Here is a 20,278-nt window from a genome sequence, read left to right on the forward strand (position 1 = left end):
TGAGCCCAGGCAAACGCATACATACGGTATCTGTTTCATTACTGTGAATTCATTGCTTTTGATCGGAGTTTTATTCGCATGAACTGTGATGCTCAAGTTCTGGAACCATTGTATTTTGCTGGCCTATTGTGTAAAACCTTCATTTTTGTTTTGATCTGAGTATTATAAGTTTGACTTACATTCAACCTAAGCAAAGATGGATAAATTGAAAACATACAGTATCCAGAAATTTGACAGCATAAATTTCCAACTGTGGAAATATCAGTTGCAAATTATTTTTCGTGCTGAAAAAGTGCTCAATATTGTTGAGGGGAAACTGAGGCCAAATGAAACTGGTAAGAGTCAAACGACTTGGGACAACTTAAATGCGAAGGTGATCCTCATTCTATCTACTGCGATGGAATTTGACCAATTGCAATCTTTTAAGACATGCACAAATGCGGCATAAATGCGAGCCAGACTAAAGACTATTCATGAACAGTGATCTGCAGTTAATTAAACTGCCTTGAAGCAGAAATTTTTTGACTACAGAATGTCGCCAACAGACACAATCATACAACACATCAATCAAGTTGAGTCCCTGATACAAGCATTAGCTAATATTGGGGAACCTGTGACAGAAGTCGACAAAATGGCTAAAATTTTGGGAGAGCTGCCAGCAAAGCTTGCAACTTTTTCAACTACGTGGCATTTGTGTGCTGAAGACCAACAAACGTTCGATAATTTTGACTTTAATGTTATTGAAGTAACAAAAAAAACTTTTACAACGTGATGAAACCTCAACAGCCTTCGCAGCAGTTAATGTGGACAAAACATGCAAGTTCAGTTCAAACACTGGTAACAACAGTGTGTCTAACATGGTCAGCAAAAAAGATGTTGGCTGTTATTACTGTTACAAAAATGGACGTTTTAAATCTGAGTGCAGAAAACTTTTAGCAAAACTTAACACAAAAACTGATATGTTTGTGCATCAAGCTTCGAGTGCATAACACACATATGTTTTTGCTCCAGGTTGCGAAAACATTTGGTTAGCTGACAGTGCTGTGTCAAAATGTATGATGTCACGCAAGGAGTGGTTCAACACATTTCAGCCAGTTCAGTTGGATGTCTCATTTGTTCAAATTGCAGACAACTTTAAAGTCAAAGCAAAAAGCATTGGTTCATTTGAAGTATTACCATTAGTTGAGGGCAAACGGCAACCTCGCACTTTGGAAAAAAACATTATATATATATATATATATATATATATATATCATCATCATCATCATCATTTATTGCCTTATCGGGCCTTTAAGGCCTACAGCAAGAAGAACAAAAGGAAAAGTAAAGACAAAAAGACTTACAAAAGTACTCTATACAGTAGTAAAAGTTACATATGTACATTACAGCTTAAAGAAGAAACGAAAAAATAAACAGGGCATTCAATCAAAGATTTAAAAGGCAAGAGGGATACATTACAGAAACAAAAAAAACAAAAAAAAACACACACGCAGTGTCTGTCAATTACACGAGAGGAGGGAGCTGTTGCAGATGGCAGTCCATCTCATCCGGTCGTTGGCGTCCTCCTCCACGGCTGCTGGTTCCACTTCTTTCAGGATCGTTGTTATCCTATCCTTCCATCGAGTTCTTGGGCGTCCTCTAGGGCGTTTTCCTGTGGGTTGAGAGTGGAGGACTCTGTTTGGAAGGGATCCGTCTGCCCGTAGGATGTGGCCAAACCATTGGAGTCTCTTCTGTGCCAATATTCGTCCAATGTGTGGCTTTCCATACCGCTGGTATAAATCTTCTTTTTTTCTTCGTTCCCATTTACCTTCCATGGCATTGTAGATGGGTCCATATATCTTCCGAAGTACCTTCCTTTCAAATGCACATATTGCTTCTTCTGCTGTTGCTGATGTTGCCCAAGTTTCACAGCCGTATAAAAGTACTGGTCTCACCAGTGTCGTGTATAGGTGGATCTTGTTCTTCTGCGATATCAGCCGAGATCTGAAAAGATTGTTCAGGCTAAAGAACATGCGATTAGCATTTGTTATACGTTGCTGTACTTCTTTCGTTACTTCACTTCTATTTGTTAGTATGGAGCCCAGGTACTTGAACTCTTCAACTCGTTCGAAGGTATGCCTGTCGACATCAATGGAAGGAGGGAGATCTCGGCGGCGTGATACAACAAGATATTTAGTTTTTTCCTCGTTCACCACCAGCCCAATTTTCTCTGCATTGTGGAGGAATCGGGAAGTATCCCTGCGTACTTGCTCTAGAGTGTCGCCAAGGATCACAACATCATCAGCAAATGCCAAGATTGTGTCTGCTCCCACCATCTCCATCTCTCTGGTTCGACAAGTGTCACGGCTTACTTTTTCCAGGGCCAAATTGAATAATATTGGCGCCAATGGATCTCCTTGTCTCAATCCATTTTGTATACTGAATGATGGTGATAGTTGATTACCAAACCGCACTTGGGCCGTAGACTGAGAGTAGCAAGCAGCAATTAAGCGGATGTATTTTGATGGGATGCCAAGTTCCTCTAACGTTTCCCATAACGTGGCGCGGTCAATGCTGTCATAAGCTTGTCGAAAATCGATGAAGATGAGGTGTAGATCCTTATTGAATTCGTAGAATTTTTCTATCAACTGCCTCAGAGTAAATATGTGATCAATTGTCGATCGTCCAGCAACGAACCCACATTGATAGGTCCCTACAATTCCTTCAGCCAGTGGTTTCATGCGGTTTAGTAGCAGTGTTGTAAAAACTTTGTAGCCAATTTCAAGTAACGAAATCCCTCGGTAGTTGGATACATGAGTAGCATCTCCCTTCTTGAATATGGGACATATGATTGCTCCCTTCCATTCCTCAGGAATAACTTCTGCTTCCCAGATGGTAGAAATTAATCGTTTCAAAGCACCCCCATATATATATATAAAAAGAAAGATGATGAAACTTACCAAACAAAAGCGCTGGCAGGTCGATAGACACACAAACAAACACAAACATACACACAAAATTCTAGCTTTCGCAACCCATGGTTGCCTCGTCAGGAAAGAGGGAAGGAGAGCCTGACGAGGCAACCATGGGTTGCGAAAGCTAGAATTTTATGTGTATGTTTGTGTTTGTTTGTGTGTCTATCGACCTGCCAGCGCTTTTGTTTGGTAAGTTTCATCATCTTTCTTTTTAGATATATTTTTCCCACGTGGAATGTTTCCCTCTATTACATATATATATTACACTCCCATATTTTATTTTCTCAGGCTTGTCTGACATTTGGCATCACCCCCAAAGGCCTCACACTTAAAGTTCCCATCTCTGGCTGCAACCCTTCTTTCCATCAGTCCCTATACCAGATCCAAACCGAACAATCCATTGCCCTCACCCACCTAATCCTTCACCTACACATCCACTCAGCCAATCAACACACCCATCAACTCCTGTCCCTAATAAAAGTCCTCAATCTTTCCTCTCCCACATCCACACCAGTTGTTCTGAGCATCCTCCTACACGCCAACCGCAAATTAGAACAGCACGCCACCCTCCACCTTAAAAAACTATCCAATCTCCTGGTTTCCCACCTCCGGAAAGGCAACTCACTCACCCTTCACAACCTTTCCAGCAAACCTCAACCTCCTCTCATTGCACACAAACCCAGTCTCTCCCATCTACTCAATCTCCCACTTCCAGCTCCACTCCCTCCAAAACCTCAAAACTCCAATCAACACAATCTGGAACCACAACACCCCAATTCAGTAGTTAACCTCTCCTCCAAACCTCTCTCCCAATCCGAAACCTCTGTCCTATCCAAAGGCCTCACCTTCAGCCCCACTCCCAGATTTAACCAAACAGCCCTTGTCAAAGATTTACTGTCCTACAGCCGTGCTCTCTGCTGGAAATATCACTTTGCCACGAAGAAAAATGATCCTAATCCTACTCCCAATGATCCAACTCCCCAAGATACTATCCAAATTGAACCATGCCTGGAACAGTTCCGTCCTCCGTCACAGCGGGACCCACCTCCTCTTCCTCAAAATCACCCTCTCCTAACCTTCCAGGAATTTCTGACTTCCAGCCTTGCCTCTCAATCCTTCTTAAAAAACCTTAATCCTACTCCCAACATCACCACTGCTGAAGCCCAGGCCATCCGTGATCTGAAGGCTGACCAATCCATCGTCATTCTTCCGGCGGACAAGGGTTCCACTACTGTGGTACTTGATCGTCGGGAGTATGTGGCTGAGGGACTGCGTCAGCTTTCAGACAACACTACTTACAAAGTTTGCCATGGTAATCCCATTCCTGATGTCCAGGCGGAGCTTCAAGGAATCCTCAGAACCTTAGGCCCCCTACAAAACCTTTCACCTGACTCCATCAACCTCCTGACCCCACCAACACCCCGCACCCCCACCTTCTACCTTCTTCCCAAAATTCACAAACCCAATCATCCCGGCCGTCCCATTGTAGCTGGTTACCAAGCCCCCACAGAACGCATCTCTGCCTACGTAGATCAACACCTTCAACCCATTACATGCAGTCTCCCATCCTTCATCAAAGACACCAACCACTTTCTCGAACGCCTGGAATCCCTACCCAGTCTATTACCCCCGGAAACCATCCTTGTAACCATTGATGCCACTTCCTTATACACAAATATTCCGCATGTCCAGGGCCTCGCTGCGATGGAGCACTTCCTTTCACGCCGATCACCTGCCGCCCTACCTAAAACCTCTTTCCTCATTACCTTAGCCAGCTTCATCCTGACCCACAACTTCTTCACTTTTGAAGGCCAGACATACCAACAATTAAAGGGAACAGCCATGGGTACCAGGATGGCCCCCTCGTACGCCAACCTATTCATGGGTCGCTTAGAGGAAGCCTTCTTGGTTACCCAGGCCTGCCAACCCGAAGTTTGGTACAGATTTATTGATGACATTTTCATGATCTGGACTCACAGTGAAGAAGAACTCCAGAATTTCCTCTCCAACCTCAACTCCTTTGGTTCCATCAGATTCACCTGGTCCTACTCTAAATCCCATGCCACTTTCCTTGACGTTGACCTCCACCTGTCCAATGGCCAGCTTCACACGTCCGTCCACATCAAGCCCACCAACAAGCAACAGTACCTCCATTATGACAGCTGCCACCCATTCCACATCAAACGGTCCCTTCCCTACAGCCTAGGTCTTCGTGGCAAACGAATCTGCTCCAGTCCGGAATCCTTGAACCATTACACCAACAACCTGAAAACAGCTTTTGCATCCCGTAACTACCCTCCCGACCTGGTACAGAAGCAAATAACCAGAGCCACTTCCTCATCTCCTCAAACCCGGAACCTTCCACAGAAGAACCCCAAAAGTGCCCCACTTGTGACAGGATACTTTCCGGGACTGGATCAGATCCTGAATGTGGCTCTCCAGCAGGGATACGACTTCCTCAAATCCTGCCCTGAAATGAGATCCATCCTTCATGAAATCCTCCCCACTCCACCAAGAGTGTCTTTCCGCCGTCCACCTAACCTTCGTAACCTCTTAGTTCATCCCTATGAAATCCCCAAACCACCTTCCCTACCCTCTGGCTCCTACCCCTGTAACCGCCCCCGGTGTAAAACCTGTCCCATGCACCCTCCCACCACCACCTATTCCAGTCCTGTAACCCGGAAGGTGTACACGATCAAAGGCAGAGCCACGTGTGAAAGCACCCACGTGATTTACCAACTGACCTGCCTACACTGTGAAGCGTTCTATGTGGGAATGACCAGCAACAAACTGTCCATTCGCATGAATGGACACAGGCAGACAGTGTTTGTTGGTAATGAGGATCACCCTGTGGCTAAACATGCCTTGGTGCACGGCCAGCACATCTTGGCACAGTGTTACACCGTCCGGGTTATCTGGATACTTCCCACTAACACCAACCTGTCAGAACTCCGGAGATGGTAACTTGCCCTTCAGCATATCCTCTCTTCTCGCTATCCGCCAGGCCTCAATCTCCGCTAATTTCAATCTGCCGCCGCTCATACCTCACCTGTCTTTCAACATCATCTTTGCCTCTGTATTTCCGTCCCGACTGACATCTCTGCCCAAACTCTTTGCCTTTACAAATGTCTGCTTGTGTCTGTGTATGTGTGGATGGATATGTGTGTGTGTGCGAGTGTAAACCTGTCCTTTTTTCCCCCTAAGGTAAGTCTTTCCGCTCCCGGGATTGGAATGACTCCTTACCCTCTCCCTTAAAACCCAATCCTTTTGTCTTTCCTTCTCCTTCCCTCTTTCCTGACGAGGCAACCGTTGGTTGCGAAAGCTAGAGTTTTGTGTGTATGTTTGTGTTTATTTGTGTGTCTATCGACCTGCCAGCGCTTTTGTTGGGTAAGTCTCATCATCTTTCTTTTTATATATATATTCCTAAGTTAAAGAAAAATTTATTTTCAGTGGGAGCAGTCACAAAAAGAGGAATGAAAGTTATTTTGATGACAAGAGAATGGGAAGTTCACAGTTCAGGTCTAACTGCAGCAAAAATTAAGATGGACAATCAGTGCTATCAAATGTTATTTAAATGTCCAGATGTACCACAGGAAAATCCTGCTTCCCTGAATTCCATGCTGATATGGCATGAGAGACTTGGGCACATTCATTTCAGTGGTCTCAAGAAATGGCTGATCTGAACTTAATACCTGGTTTCAATATGAAGAAAGTTGAAAATCTTCATTGTGAACCATTTCAGTATGACAAGATGAAAAGAAAATCTTTTAGTTCAAATCTGGAATCAAGATCGAAAGTTCCTGGTGAATTTATTCATGACGATTTGAGTGGGTGGATGAGAAAACTGCACATTTCAACATAGTTTTTTTCAACGATGATTGCACTTCATACAGGTTCATGTATTTCCTTAAAAGTAAACATGAAACTTTCCCTGTGTTTTTGGAATTTCAGAAACTGATTGAAAGACAAACTGGAAACAAAATCAAAGTTCTGAGAAGTGACAATGGAACTGAATTCATAAATAAGCATTTTGAAGATTATTTCAGGCAATATGGTGTAATACATGACAAAGCAAGTTCCTATACACCACAGCAGAACGGTTGAATTGAACGAGAAAACAGGTCCACTGCTGAGTGTGCACGCATTATGTTATTAAGTACCGACTTGTCTCACAAATTGTGGTCAGAGGCAATAAATTGTGCTGCATGTATCTTAAATTTGCGACCATGTAAAGCAAACGACAATGGTTTGGAAAACCTCCTTCTTTAGGACACATGGGGAAGTTTGGATCAGCAGCATACGTACACATTCCTAATAAATTTAGATCAAAATGAGATAGTAAATCAAAGAAATTGATCATTGTTGGCTATGGTACCAATTATCGCCTCTACAATCCTGAGTCAAAGAAAATTACAATCTCCTACACTTTTCTTTCAATGAAGAACAAACCCATAGCGTAAACATAGAGAAAAAATCTGTAGAAGATGTTCAAGAAGAATCTGAAGAGCATGATACTGGGGAATGAATGAAAGAAAATCAAAAAGATGTTCAAGAGAAATTTGAAGAAGATGAGACTGGTGAACAAATGAAAGAAAATCAAAGGATGAATCTGAGAGACTGGCCTAATATGCGAGCACCTACTCGTTTTCGGGACCAAGATATAGCTTGTTCTGCCCTTATCTTTGAACCTCAGACTTTTGAGGAAGCAATGACATCGAGAGTCATCAAAGTGGAAACAAGCAATAGAAGAGGAAATGACATCCTCGAAGAGGAACAAAACTTGGGATCTAGTATCATTACCACACAATCGCAAGGCAGTTGGATGTAAGTGGGACTATTGTGTGAAGCAGAAGTCTGAGGGAAAAACTGACCACTTTAAAGCTAGATTATGTGCAAAAGGTATTCACAACGAGAAGCCATTGATTATGAAGAGACATACTCTCTTGTAGTTCGATATGACTCAATTGAGCTTCATTACCATAACAGCTTCACGAGATATGGAAATTAGGCAGTTTACTGTTAAGACTGCATTCCTGAATGGGGACTTGAAAGAAGAAGTTTACATGGAGCAACCGAAAGGCTTTGTTGTAGAAGGCTCTAATAATGTTTGCAAACTGAAGATGAGTCTATATGGACTCAATCAATCACCACGTTGTTGGTATCAAAAAATTGTACAGTCTCTGACAATGTTTGGCTTTGTGCAACTGAATGCAGACGAATGTGTTTTCCATGCTTTAACAAATAACACTGATGTTTACCTGGCACTTTATGTGGATGATGGGTTGCTTATTTATAAGTCTTCAAAAATACTGGAAAACGTTTTGACAGCACTGGGATCAATTTTGAAATTACTGTGGGAATGGAAATACTTCTGCAGATTGGAAATTGTACAAAGCCCTTCTACAAAATAAATCTACCTAGGCCAGCACAGATACATAAATTGTTTACTTCAGAAGTTCAACATGAATGATTCGAAACCAAACTCCACTACTTTTGATGTTAGAACCATGTTGTACAGTGGGCAGTCTCCTGCAAACCAGCATGAGGTAAAGGAGATGGAAAGCAAACCTTATCGGCAGGGCAGCTTAATGTTTGCAGTAACTGTCTCATGGCCAGACATCATGTTCGCCGTGAATATGATGAGTAGGTTTTTACATAATCCGGGTCTTGATCATTGGCATGCTGTTATAAAAAGGATTATGAAGTATCTACAGAGGACCAGGGACTTGACCATAAGGTACTCGTCAGTCAACAACAGGCTATGTGAGCTTGTTAGCAGATGAGCCTGTGACACGGTGGTCCGTCAACAAAAATATGTAAGCAGATCAACAATGGAGGTCAAATACATAGCAGCTTCAGATGCTGCTACTGAAGTTGTTTGGTTGCATGGTTTTCTCAGTGAACGTTGTTTTCAGTTAGACAAACCAACAACACTCCCTCTTGACACTCAAAAAAACATGTTGAAAATAATGAGATTGAAGTTTATGATGTCTATTCTGATAAACAGTTGGCAGCATAATCCATGTCACTTCAGGCAGGGGGGGGGGGTTACCTTCATAGTCATAGACGTTATTGAATTTAGCATATGTTAAAATTCAGGAGTAGGCAAGAAACATGTAATTTTTTTGTTTTCTCCAAATAAATTCCTGCCCCAAGACACAGGCCTCCAAAGATGACAATGCAAACACTATTTTGAAGATGTAAATTTTGGAAAAATTTTTAAAATGCTGTATCTCTGTAACAGTCCTAGATATTTTGTTAGACTTCTTTACTTGAAAGATACTTGCTTTATGATTACAATGGCATCTTCCATTTGGACATATCTGTCACAGTTCTTTTACTGTCGCCTTTTGAATTTTTTTATAATTTACAGAATATTTTTTTTTTTTTTTTCAAATAATGCCAGTCCAGAAAAGTTAGATTTTTTTCTGTTGATTAGTACCATGTAGTACTATATTCTCTGTAAAGGAGAGCTTCCACTTTTAAGTTGGACAGGTTTTATTTTTAAAAAATTATTTTATTTAACTTTCAAGGGTAATATATGTCTTCAATGAAGTTGTTTCTTACTCATTTCTTTGTTACAATGTTTGTTTCTATTGTCTTTGTTGCAGTTATTTCTTATCACTTTCTTTGTCGCAGTTATTTCTTTTCTGTTTCATTCTTGCAGATATTTCTTACACTTTGTTGTAGTTTCTTGTCAGTTTCTTTGTCATGATTGTTCCCTGTGAGTTTCTGTATTGTAGTTTCTCAGTACTAATTTGTTTCATGAAGGGGCTTCTAAGGAATCTGAGCCATCCAGTGAGTTCTGTGTTTTCGTGAGGAATTTGCCAGTTGACATAGTTGTAGTGTGTGTGTGTGTGTGTGTGTGTGTGTGTGTGTGTGTGTGTGTGTGTGTGTTTTAAAAAAAATGACTGTTTGAAATGTCTTCTGACTGGGGCCACGGGAGAGTGAAGTGTGCTGACTATTTGCATATTCATAAAAGAGTGATATATAAGACTTTGTTCAGGCTGGGAATAAGTGTTCTCATTTGAAGACTCTGTTTCAAAGTGAAGATGTTCCAGTGATGACTTTTTGTATTCTAAATGTTTTGACAGAACAACAACAATGATAGTATCTGAACAACGAGAAGCCTCCCAAGATGCAGATGCTGCAGATTTTGCATCAATAGAGGAAGAATTAAATATAATGAATCAGTTAACTATAGAGGTAGGTGTTGCTCCTGTTAAGGAGTGAAGTCGAGCCATAAGCTCTATGCATCAAGAAAGAGCAGAGAAATTACTAAAGCTATGGATGAATACATTAGAGCAAAATTGACCACACTCTTCACAGTAAAACTTTCATCTTCAGAAGAAAACGAACCAAAGCACTCTTGCACCTCTTGCCAGAATTTTTCACCAATATCAATTCAGCTGCTGAATATTGTGCATCCTACAGTGAAAAGATGAAAGTTTTAACTATTATTCCAGAGACATTTTCAAGGAAAACAATTTTGAACCACTTTCCATCAGTGTCAGAGTGCATGGAAGACAAATCAAGAAATGTGAGGTCTGTAAAAGAAATCTTTGGAAGACCAGATCCCTATTATTGTCATCCTGTAGAAGCAGCTCAAGTTCAAATAGTGCAATCGTTTTATCTGGAAGATAAATGGGATGCTCTTGCCAGAGTGCCAACAAAAAAGACACTCTAACTGTAACAGCTGAAGGTAAAAAAGTTGTGAAAGTGCAGAGGTACATGACTCACAGTATTAAAGAAACTTTTGCAACTATCCACCTTCACATATTGGAAGATCAAAATTTTATGGACTACAACCTAAGTGGGTAGTTCCACACCCAGCTAGAGATGACTGTTTATGTGTGTACTGGCCGAATTTTGAACTTTGTGTGGTAACTTTGAAGGACTGACAGGAGCATGTGACACATTGACACCTTGGTTGGGTGTGAGAACTCATTAGTAGTCTGTGACGTAAAGCAAGAGACTTGTTTCTTTCAAGAATGTGGCGGCTGTCCTGGAATGGGAGGGCTGTCTTCACAGGCACTTGGCCTGGAAAATGTAGCAGATAACTCTGTAAAAATTACATATGCAACACGGGAGGAAAATAATCTAATTAAGAAAACTGATGCCTTTCACAGTTTCATTGATGAACTACGCAAATGGTCAGTGAAAGCACTAACACACCAGCACCTGAAGAAACTGGAATAACAACACATTGCAGAAGAGCAAGGGTGTGTATGGGCTGAAGAAGTATGTTTAGTGCTTCACCATGATTTTGCTGAGAACTGGTCTGTAATTCTCCCACAGGAGTGACATATTTTCAAAACAAGACCAAAGCCTGTGATGACACAAGAGATGACACAGCACGTGCTTTGTTAGCAAATGCACAAAATTCTTCAACTGCAAACAGGGGCAGAGAAGATCATCATTATTTCTTATGGTGCATGTAGTAATTGTAAAAATCATTACCAGTTGTTTGAAATGAGTAAGTCTCTTTTGCCAACTAACTGATTATAGGCTAGTGCTACTGGTCAAGGGAAGTGGCCTTGTGATGATGTAGGAGGCCTGCTTACACAGGCACAGTCCTCATTCTTTTGTCCAATGAGGAAATCAAAGAATTCATGAGCTGAAAGAAGAGGAGTGGTGCAAACAAACTACTCCTGTGAAAGGAATTCAGAAGACACATTTCTGGACTCAAAGTGCTGGGCAAACACATATTGCATGCAATTTACAGAGCAAGAAAGAAGAAATTTCGTTTGTTCAGCCAACAGCAGGATGATATTCAGATTCACAACCTGAGAAGGGAGATGTTTGTGGCGTGTATGTATGACAGTGACTGGTGGATTGCAGAGATTATAGATACCAGTTATGAGTTAAATGACACTGTAGTGAACTGGATATAGGTTTCCAGCAACAACGCCATCAGTGCTCACTTCCTGTTCACAATGTTTTGAAGATTGTAAGTGCTCCAGTTCCTATTGGTTCAACAGGAAGTCATCACTCTATACCAAATGAAGACACTGAAGCAGTGGAACACATTTTAAGTTCATTGACTGGCTAATTTCAGTACAAAACAGAGTGCACAGAAATTGTATAAATTGAAACCTTTAAGTCTTTGGACCTTTCACATACATTTTGGAACCATTTAAAATGCTCAAAAAATGAGTCTCTTACTCATTTTTCAAAAGTAAAATTATGCTAAATAAGGTTAGGTTTTGACTTTATGAGCCTGTTATGTAATAACGTGGTCATAAAACAGGTTTTACATGTGGCAAAATTTTCAGTTGTTTATCAAACCTGTTAACCTAACGGTGAAAGCTCTCCTTTTCACGGAATGTAGCACTATATGGTACTAATCAACAGAAAAAAAATCAAAATTTTAAGTATCGGCTTTTTTGAAAAAAATTTTTTTCAATAAATTATAAAAAAGTTCAGAACATTATAGTAAAAGAACTTTGACAGGTAAGTCCAATAGATGATTTCTTTGTAATCACAAAGCAATTATCTTTCAAATAAAAAAAACAACAAAGTATTCAGAACTGTTCCAGAGATACAGCATTTTAATTTTTTTTCCAAAATTCGCATCTTCAAAATGGTATGCACAGTGTCATCTTTGGAGGGCTTTATCTCAGAACAGAATTCTTTTTGGAGAAAACAAAAAAATGTGTGTTCCTTACTTCGTCCTTCATTTTAACATATGCTAAATTCAGTAACATCTGAGACTACGAAGCTAAGAATTTTTCCTAGCCTGCCTGACTTAATATGGACTATGCCCAGCAGACTTATTCACAAAACATTTAATTAGCAACAAATTCATATCAAACAAAAGAGCTCTGCCAATGATCTCAAAACAAACTCAATAAAACAAGAGTGGGAGTTTTGACAGCAGTGAGCTTGTTGTATTGAGCTTTTTAGTGGCTTCATTATCAGTTTTCATGGTGTGAGTGCGCCAGTTATTTATGTTCATTCTGTGTGCGGCCATGTTCCACGACATTATAAAATTATATCTTTGTTTTTTTTGTTACAGTTACAGTGTAACTCTTGGTTGCAATAGAGAAAGGAGCAATAAGTTATTTTTACTCAAATTTACCATATTTCGCTCTGTGATGTTTTGCCAAACATAATTGAAGACACCAGTTAGATGACTACCAGTTTCGATAGTGAGATACCCAAGAGGCAGTTGTGAAATTGAACTTGACTTAAGAAAAAACAAGGCACAGCCACAGGAATTGTCAGCCTAGAAAAAGGATGGGTACTAAAACAGTGCACATGATGTTCAAGGGAAATACGGAAGCGTCCGATCCCACCCGTCTGCTTTGACCCATGACGTTACAAATATGGTGGAAACAAAAACAAACACACACACTTTCCACAAGACACCTAATGACACTAACGGGACAAGTGCGGGAAATGGGGTGTCTTGGGTGGGGGGCAAACTAAATATAAACAAATTTAGATGCCTTGCGTAGCTGCAACGTGTAAGTGAAGATAGCCATGCATGAATACCCACCCACCTCCCCAGGGGTCATAACCCCTGCAACCCATAGAAGATAAAGATGCTTCAGTAGCTGATTAGTGTTTTTTGTCTTTAAAAAAATAATCTCATGGGATAGAACGAGCAGATCAGAAATATAAATATAATAAACTAAAACAGAAATTCGAGAAAACAGATAATTAAAATAAGTAATAAGTGTTTTGAAATTTAAAAAAAAAGAAATCTCACGAGATAGAACGAACAGATCAGAAAAGTAAATAAAATAAGATAAAACAGAACTGGAGACAGCCACACTCAAACCAAACTCCGCGCCGTCATGAAGTCACACACGACAACACCCTTACGTCACGGGTCAAAGCCGACGCGTGGGATCGGACGCTTCTGTCGATCCTGTTCAAGCATTGCAAAGTCCAGGTTGAATATCAACAATTATGAAGCGGATATGTTGCTAATCACTGTAAAGATGACACACTGAGCTGCAGACAAGCACAACAAAAAGACTGCATTCCTGCTTCTGCATATATTTCTCTGATAACCTTCTGTTTCTAATTTTCTTCTGCTCAGCGAACACAGTGGAGTCCTTGTGCCACAATTGGGAGGGTATCAAATCATCTGATGCAAAATGGAGGGGAGGGCATAACGTATCAGGGTGAAGTGAAAGTAATCCATTTTACTGTTAGGTAATTTACTCCCACAAAGAACTGTTACGGATCTTAACTTTGGCCAGTTGTAGCATGAGATAGGATCATCCCTCTAGACAGATCCTGCTTCAAAGTAGGGAGACATTTTTGAACTGTTTTTCTGGTTACTGAGGGTGGTAGATTAGATTGGGTTGCATACTGGATCTACGTAAGTCTAGTAGAGATATTGGGTGTACTGAAGACTGTAAAATAGTTACCATGCGTCGGGCTATAAAAGACTGATCGAGTATTTCTGTGACTGCTGCTTCCTCCAATGTCCCAAAATTCAATGAAGTACGTCTTCTGGTGTTGTGTTCCTTCCTTATATTCATGCAGCTTAACTTCCACGGAACATCCGACAGTCCATGATGGGTTAGAGATTGGTTGATTATGGCAAATTAGGTGCACCAATGAAGATTTTCCTACTCCTGCAACAAAAAACGAGCCAATTAATGAAGTTTAATTTAACTTTGGGAGTTCAGTAGACAAGTCAATACAAAAAAAAACACACCAGAGTCACCTACTACTATGATTCTGACTTTGTCTACTGATGCCATGCGTATAGTTACCAAACAAATTACAGTTTTGAGTTTACCAACACCTCACGCCAATGAACACGCAACACTCTTCGCAAGCTCGCTGCTAAAAATATCTTTCGTTCAGAGATGACCAAATGCCAGAAAGTTAAAACTTCTTTCGTGTCTAATACGTTTGACTGTCATGTGTAAAATTTGGATTATATTTGCAATGCATCTTAAGGAAAATATAAACAAGTATTATGACACTATTTTGTTCCTAATAGGAGGGCTTAAGCATTTTTAAACATGACATGTATCCCCTTAACCACACTACTGGAATGTCTTGCTAGCTAATGCGCTTTGAAAAAACCAGGAAAAGCAGTAAATGAAGATACCAGCTAAAGTGAACTGCTGTGTGTTGGTGGATACAGAAATTTTTAGTGACTAATTTTTGGATTGGAAGATTTTCCAGTGCAGTCTGTCATATTGACGATGGTGGTGAAAGTCTACATATCAGGAATTTCTGGTAATAAGGAGGTGCGTACCCATTTCGCTGTGACTGTTCTCATAGCAAAAAGAGGTGTGCCCATGCACCGTAGCGAAAATGACGACAAACTTTAAGAATGACAGGAGTGAATCTTACCAGTTTGGTTAAACACTTTAAGATTTACGGTCGAAGCATATTCGTTCGTGATGATTATCTGCACGTTACATTTCATGTAGGTTGAAATGAGTTTTGTTTTGACAGGTGAAAAAACGCCAACAGAGGGTTCAAATGATACTGGACAGCAAAAGTATAGAATATGTAACTGTGGATATAACAGAACCGGGAAATGAGAATGAAAAAGAATTTATGCAGCAAAACGGCAAGGCAAGATCGTCTAAATACCCACTGCCGCCTCAATTATTCAACGAAGAAGAGTATTGTGGTGTAAGTTTTCTAGGAAATTGAATCCAGTGTTTTACAAACATATCTGGACATTTGCTTACTTTTTTTTTTTTAATTACAGGATTACGAAGACTTTGACATGGCAAATGAAATCGATGAATTGGAGAAGTTTCTGAAGATGACACCAGCAGTTTCCAAAGCGGAAATAAATTTAGAAAAATCAGAGACTTCAGCAGACGAAAACGTTGTTGAAAATGGTGAACTGAACGGGAATCCACCCAGCCGAGAGGTAAGAAAATTAACTTATAAAATACAGTTCATTTGCAAATATAGATGTTACAGTCCTTACCTTACTATCTAATATATAAACGACGATAATTTTACCATCAGTTTTAAGTAACTTTTTAAAATTCAGAACTCGTCAGAGAAAAATGAAGATAAGGAGGCAGCTGGAAGTGCAGCAGACGAAAGGCGAGAAGAAAAGACTGAGGAAGCAGGTGACCAGCAAAATGAGGAAGAATAAGGTTAGCAATTCCCTTGGTCATGTGTGGTTATTAAACTGATAAATGCCGTTGATCTATTTCGTTTTCTTAAATGACTGGCATCATAAGTGTCTCATGTTTTGCAGTGAACATGTTAAAGCTGCAGCACTGCCAAAGTTCGTCTTAAAAGGCCTAAATCTGTCACCAAATTTCATATCTGAGAGCAGTGAGCAAATTTGACTAATCAGAGGTATTGATGCTGCATCTTTTAAATTGGCAGTTTGTCATAAATTGCTTTCATTTGCTTTTGGACAATAGATAAAGTAAGGTAGAAACTGATACAGATTTTCAGTTAAATGGATTCATCGAACATGTCGTGTAATTTTTTTTACACTTTGTATTATTTATTTTAAGACGCTTATTATAGCAGTTTTACTTTTGTATGATAAAGTAATATTTATCTGTATGTGATTTGTACAGTACTGGTGCTGGAAAAAAATGAACAAAGCAATAGATTATATATTTTTTCATGTCCTGTTGATTAGGTACATCTCTGTTGACATTTCACGTTTGCTCTCTTTCTTCGACTGCTCTCTCTATTTTGAAGAAAAAATATATTTATATGTGGTCTGAGTGGCGCAGAAGTGGCTACATAATCATGTAAATGACATGTTATTCAGAAATCTTAATCTTCAGTGCACATAGATTTTTAATATAGACATTGAAGACATAGTTATTTTGACCATGGATTTATTGTTTTTAGTTTTATTTTAGCATGTAATTGGTCACACTTATCTAATGAGAAAGACTTCAGAACAGGAAATACCTGAAGCATCCCTTAATTGGGGAGCTTCATGGTATGTTGCACTAATTGTGCCAAGTGTTCACACTGCGGAAAGTATGAGTCATGTTCCGCATGAGATAGCATCACATCCTCTTCTGCAGGTTGCTGCCATAAGCTGAAAAGCTGGTTTTATGTATTATTAACAAATATACATTCAGCTATTTCACAACAATGAATATCTTCAGTGACATGATTACTGAACTTTATTTTATTGTGACAGTATATGTTTGAGACTTGCTATTTCCAGTTGTTTGTTGTTGATAAATTTGGACCTCGCACCCTTACGCAAAATTAATTATGTGTGATGGTTATGCTACAGAGCAACTCCAATACCTCTTACATTTTAACTTGTCTATGTATCTAATATTCTTATTACATTCGCTCATATATGAACACAGTTCCACATGATGTCCTTAGTACATGATATGTGAATCACATTGTAATATTTATAAAAGAATCAATGTATCTTGATATTTGCGTTATACTGAGACATTTACAATGACAGTTTGTCTTAATAATGCTTAATGAGTATAATGGTGATATGTGTTCCCATGATTATATAAATATATATACCCAGATACATTTTGAAGCTCTGTATTAAATAATAAAGATTTTTTTAATAATTCAATGCATTTTCACTTTATTATATATTTCCTGCTCATAGTGAATTTCATTTTGAAATCCCAACCTTAGCAAAGAGGTATCTTCCATAAACGTATTTTCACAATGCTTTCTCGTGATGAGATTTATTTTGCAATCAGGGAATTTATATTACTCACAGGAAGTGGTATGTTCCTACAATAACAGCAGAGATCAAAAGTATAGATTTAAATGTTAAAAGACTCAAATTACGAAACCACAAGAAGCTGTAAATGGAATCAAGTAGAGAATGAAAATATGTTGGAAGGAATGAAATTTTGGTAGAACTTATATGCCTGGTTAAAAGATAAAATTAAATCAAATGTGCAGAATGAAAGGTAATGCATTATAAGTCCTATATTCTTCTCATAAAATATTAGCTAATTTACACATTAAACTTCAAGCATTGTACTTGCATGTCTTGTCAATGTCCTTGTGAATTGACCAAAACAAGCTATACACTAGTGATGACAATACAAGCTTAACAAACAATTGATAATGATTGCAGTTCAATAAAAAATTCTGTAAACAGTACAATTCAAAATGTTAATAATTTCTGTAGACAATTTCTTATAACATCTATAGAAGTCTTCCTAGTTTTTTATAACTACCCATATTTTTGTCTTTTAAGGGGTGCTTGATGATATTTTTATATTTATGTTGTAGTATTGATGAATGAATAGAAATTTCTATTTGTAGCTATCCTTTTGTAAGCAGCAACAAGTGGAGGAGGAGGGGGAATGAGGTTTGTGCCTCTTGCAGGGAATATTGTTTTTGAAAACAGAGGGTACTCATTTAACACATCCCTCCTCCACATAACTTTTTTTATTCAGCACATTTATTTTTGTGCTAGTGGGAAGATATATGCTGGATGTAATAAAACTGTCTTAAACCAGGTACAAGATGTGAGAGGGGGGGGGGGAGGGGCGGGGCAGTGGTCAAGACATTGGCTTTGTTAGGAGAAAATGGATACAATTCCCCCATATGGCAATCTAGATTTATATTTTCTGTGGTCCCCCTTGATTATTATGAGGCAGCTACCAGGGTAGTCCCTTTGAAAAAGAACAGTCAATTTCCCTCTTCGGTTCAATCTTGTCCTCTACTTCTAATGACCTCATAAATGGGATGCTAAACACAAATATTTTTTCCTTAAATACTTGATACTGTCATGTTTTAGCTTTTTCTTTAGCCTCTTGTTAGCCATTTTCAGTTATGATGAATACTGCAACATCACCATAAAGTACAGCTGAACATGGTAAAGCATAACACATCATTCACATACATTAAAAAAGCTTAACGTCCAGCTACAGAACCATCGAACACCTCTTAAAAACTTTAGAAATTTGAAGTTCTTATGGGTAAGTTTTATCAGTTGTTTTGTAATCTAAAATGTTTATTCAACGATACCACAGTTTACATACATGAACACAAGAACTGGACAATCAAGCGATATACCCTACAGTAGGCTAGCTAAGGTTCATAATAGCCACAAATACCTAGGCCCCTACTTTTCAACAAACTCCCAAATGCTGCCCATTCAGTTCGCTATAGTACATTTAAACAAAAGAGTGGTTTAAAAACAAAGCACGTTATTCCATAAAAGAGTATGAGGAGTCAGATTTAAGTGACATAAAATCTGACTACCATCATACTAAGTTGTAATAAATCGCTGGTTAAAAGGTTCCTGCATATATAATTTTTGCGTATGTAACTGTCTTACAGATATAATATAAAAATTTTTGCGTGCTTCATGTCTCTTAGCTATCTACATAAATAATTACTCCAATAACATGTAAAATGTCCAGATGAATACATTCTAAATTTATAGAATTACATTGCTCAGATCACGATTATTTTATGGTATCTGGTGCATTGGAGATAAAAATTTTGATATACGGGAACTAATTTTATACAAAAAGGAATAAACATTGCTTGTATTTTTTCCCACAACTCTATTGCACTTCTGTATAATTTATAGTTACTGCACATAAGGAGACTACAAACTGTTGTTTCATGTAAAAGAACATATTTATCATGCATGTGATTGAATCAATTGCCAAGCAAATAATCTCACCATTGCTGGATAGCAAACAGCTCTTTCAGAGATGGAATTTTTCCAGAAAAACTGAAGTTAAGCAGAGTGGTACCAGTGTACAAGAAAGTGGAGAAGGATGACCCCCCACAACTACAGGCCAGTGTCACTGATGTCAGGTTACTAAAAATCCTGAAACTGCCTTATGTATAACAGATTAGTTGATTATCTAGAAAAATATAACATTCTTACACCATCACAGCACAGTTTCAGAAAGAGTAAAGCTACAAAATCAGCAATTGCCAGTCTGACAGAATGTATTACACAGTTTTTAGATGAACTAGTTGCATCTGCAATGTTTCTGTGTCTCTCCAAAGCATTCGACACTATTGTGATATACTAATAAGAAAATTGGAAAACTATCGTATTCAGAGGCGAGTGGATAGAATCATACTTATGCAATAGGAAACAATATGTATCAATAGGGAGTGCATATCAGTATGAAACCAAAGCCATAGAATATGGAGTGTGGCAGGGATCAATAATGGAGCCACTGTTTAATCTGCTTAATGACATAAGGAGAAGAAAATATTTTATGCAGATGACATCACAATATTGAACAATGACCAAAATGCGGTAGAGCTTTAGAGAAGACCATACATATCTGCAAACACCACAGTCTGTGGCTCCTGGAAAAATGGGCTTGTTATAAACCCAAAAAAGACTATGTATGCAGTGTTCAGAAAAAAAAAGA

At 38.9% G+C, this 20,278-nt stretch overlaps 2 protein-coding genes across 3 annotated transcripts in view; one reads left to right on the top strand and one right to left on the bottom strand.

Annotated features, from left to right (window-relative positions):
- Nucleotides 1-14,792, bottom strand: part of LOC126100230 (rab-like protein 3) — a 60,350-nt gene extending 45,558 nt beyond the window's left edge. For both annotated transcript variants that reach the window (XM_049910807.1, XM_049910808.1), the window contains exons 1-2: nucleotides 14,632-14,792; nucleotides 14,339-14,548 (exon numbers count right to left, since the gene is read on the bottom strand). In XM_049910807.1, the coding sequence (XP_049766764.1) occupies nucleotides 14,339-14,548; nucleotides 14,632-14,677 (256 nt within the window). In that variant the 5' untranslated portion in view covers nucleotides 14,678-14,792. The remainder of the gene's footprint in view (nucleotides 1-14,338; nucleotides 14,549-14,631) is intronic.
- A 195-nt stretch (nucleotides 14,793-14,987) lies between these two features.
- Nucleotides 14,988-17,476, top strand: LOC126100231 (SH3 domain-binding glutamic acid-rich protein homolog). Its single transcript, XM_049910809.1, has 5 exons — nucleotides 14,988-15,175; nucleotides 15,387-15,569; nucleotides 15,649-15,816; nucleotides 15,943-16,051; nucleotides 16,156-17,476. The coding sequence occupies exons 1-4, from the start codon at nucleotides 15,131-15,133 to the stop codon at nucleotides 16,048-16,050; spliced, it is 504 nt and encodes a 167-aa protein (XP_049766766.1). The 5' UTR covers nucleotides 14,988-15,130; the 3' UTR covers nucleotide 16,051; nucleotides 16,156-17,476.
- Nucleotides 17,477-20,278: the final 2,802 nt, after the last annotated feature.

Source organism: Schistocerca cancellata, chromosome 9, assembly GCF_023864275.1.
Source record: "Schistocerca cancellata isolate TAMUIC-IGC-003103 chromosome 9, iqSchCanc2.1, whole genome shotgun sequence".
Classification (NCBI taxonomy): Eukaryota; Metazoa; Arthropoda; class Insecta; order Orthoptera; family Acrididae; genus Schistocerca; species Schistocerca cancellata.

Bases quoted from the DNA above. Each gene is read 5' to 3' on its own strand.
- LOC126100231 (XM_049910809.1), top strand. From the start codon at position 15,131: ATGGTGGTGAAAGTCTACATATCAGGAATTTCTGGTAATAAGGAG. The intron at 15,176-15,386 runs GTGCGTACCCAT...TTGTTTTGACAG, and splicing joins GAATTTCTGGTAATAAGGAG to GTGAAAAAACGCCAACAGAG. The intron at 15,570-15,648 runs GTAAGTTTTCTA...TTTTAATTACAG, and splicing joins ACGAAGAAGAGTATTGTGGT to GATTACGAAGACTTTGACAT.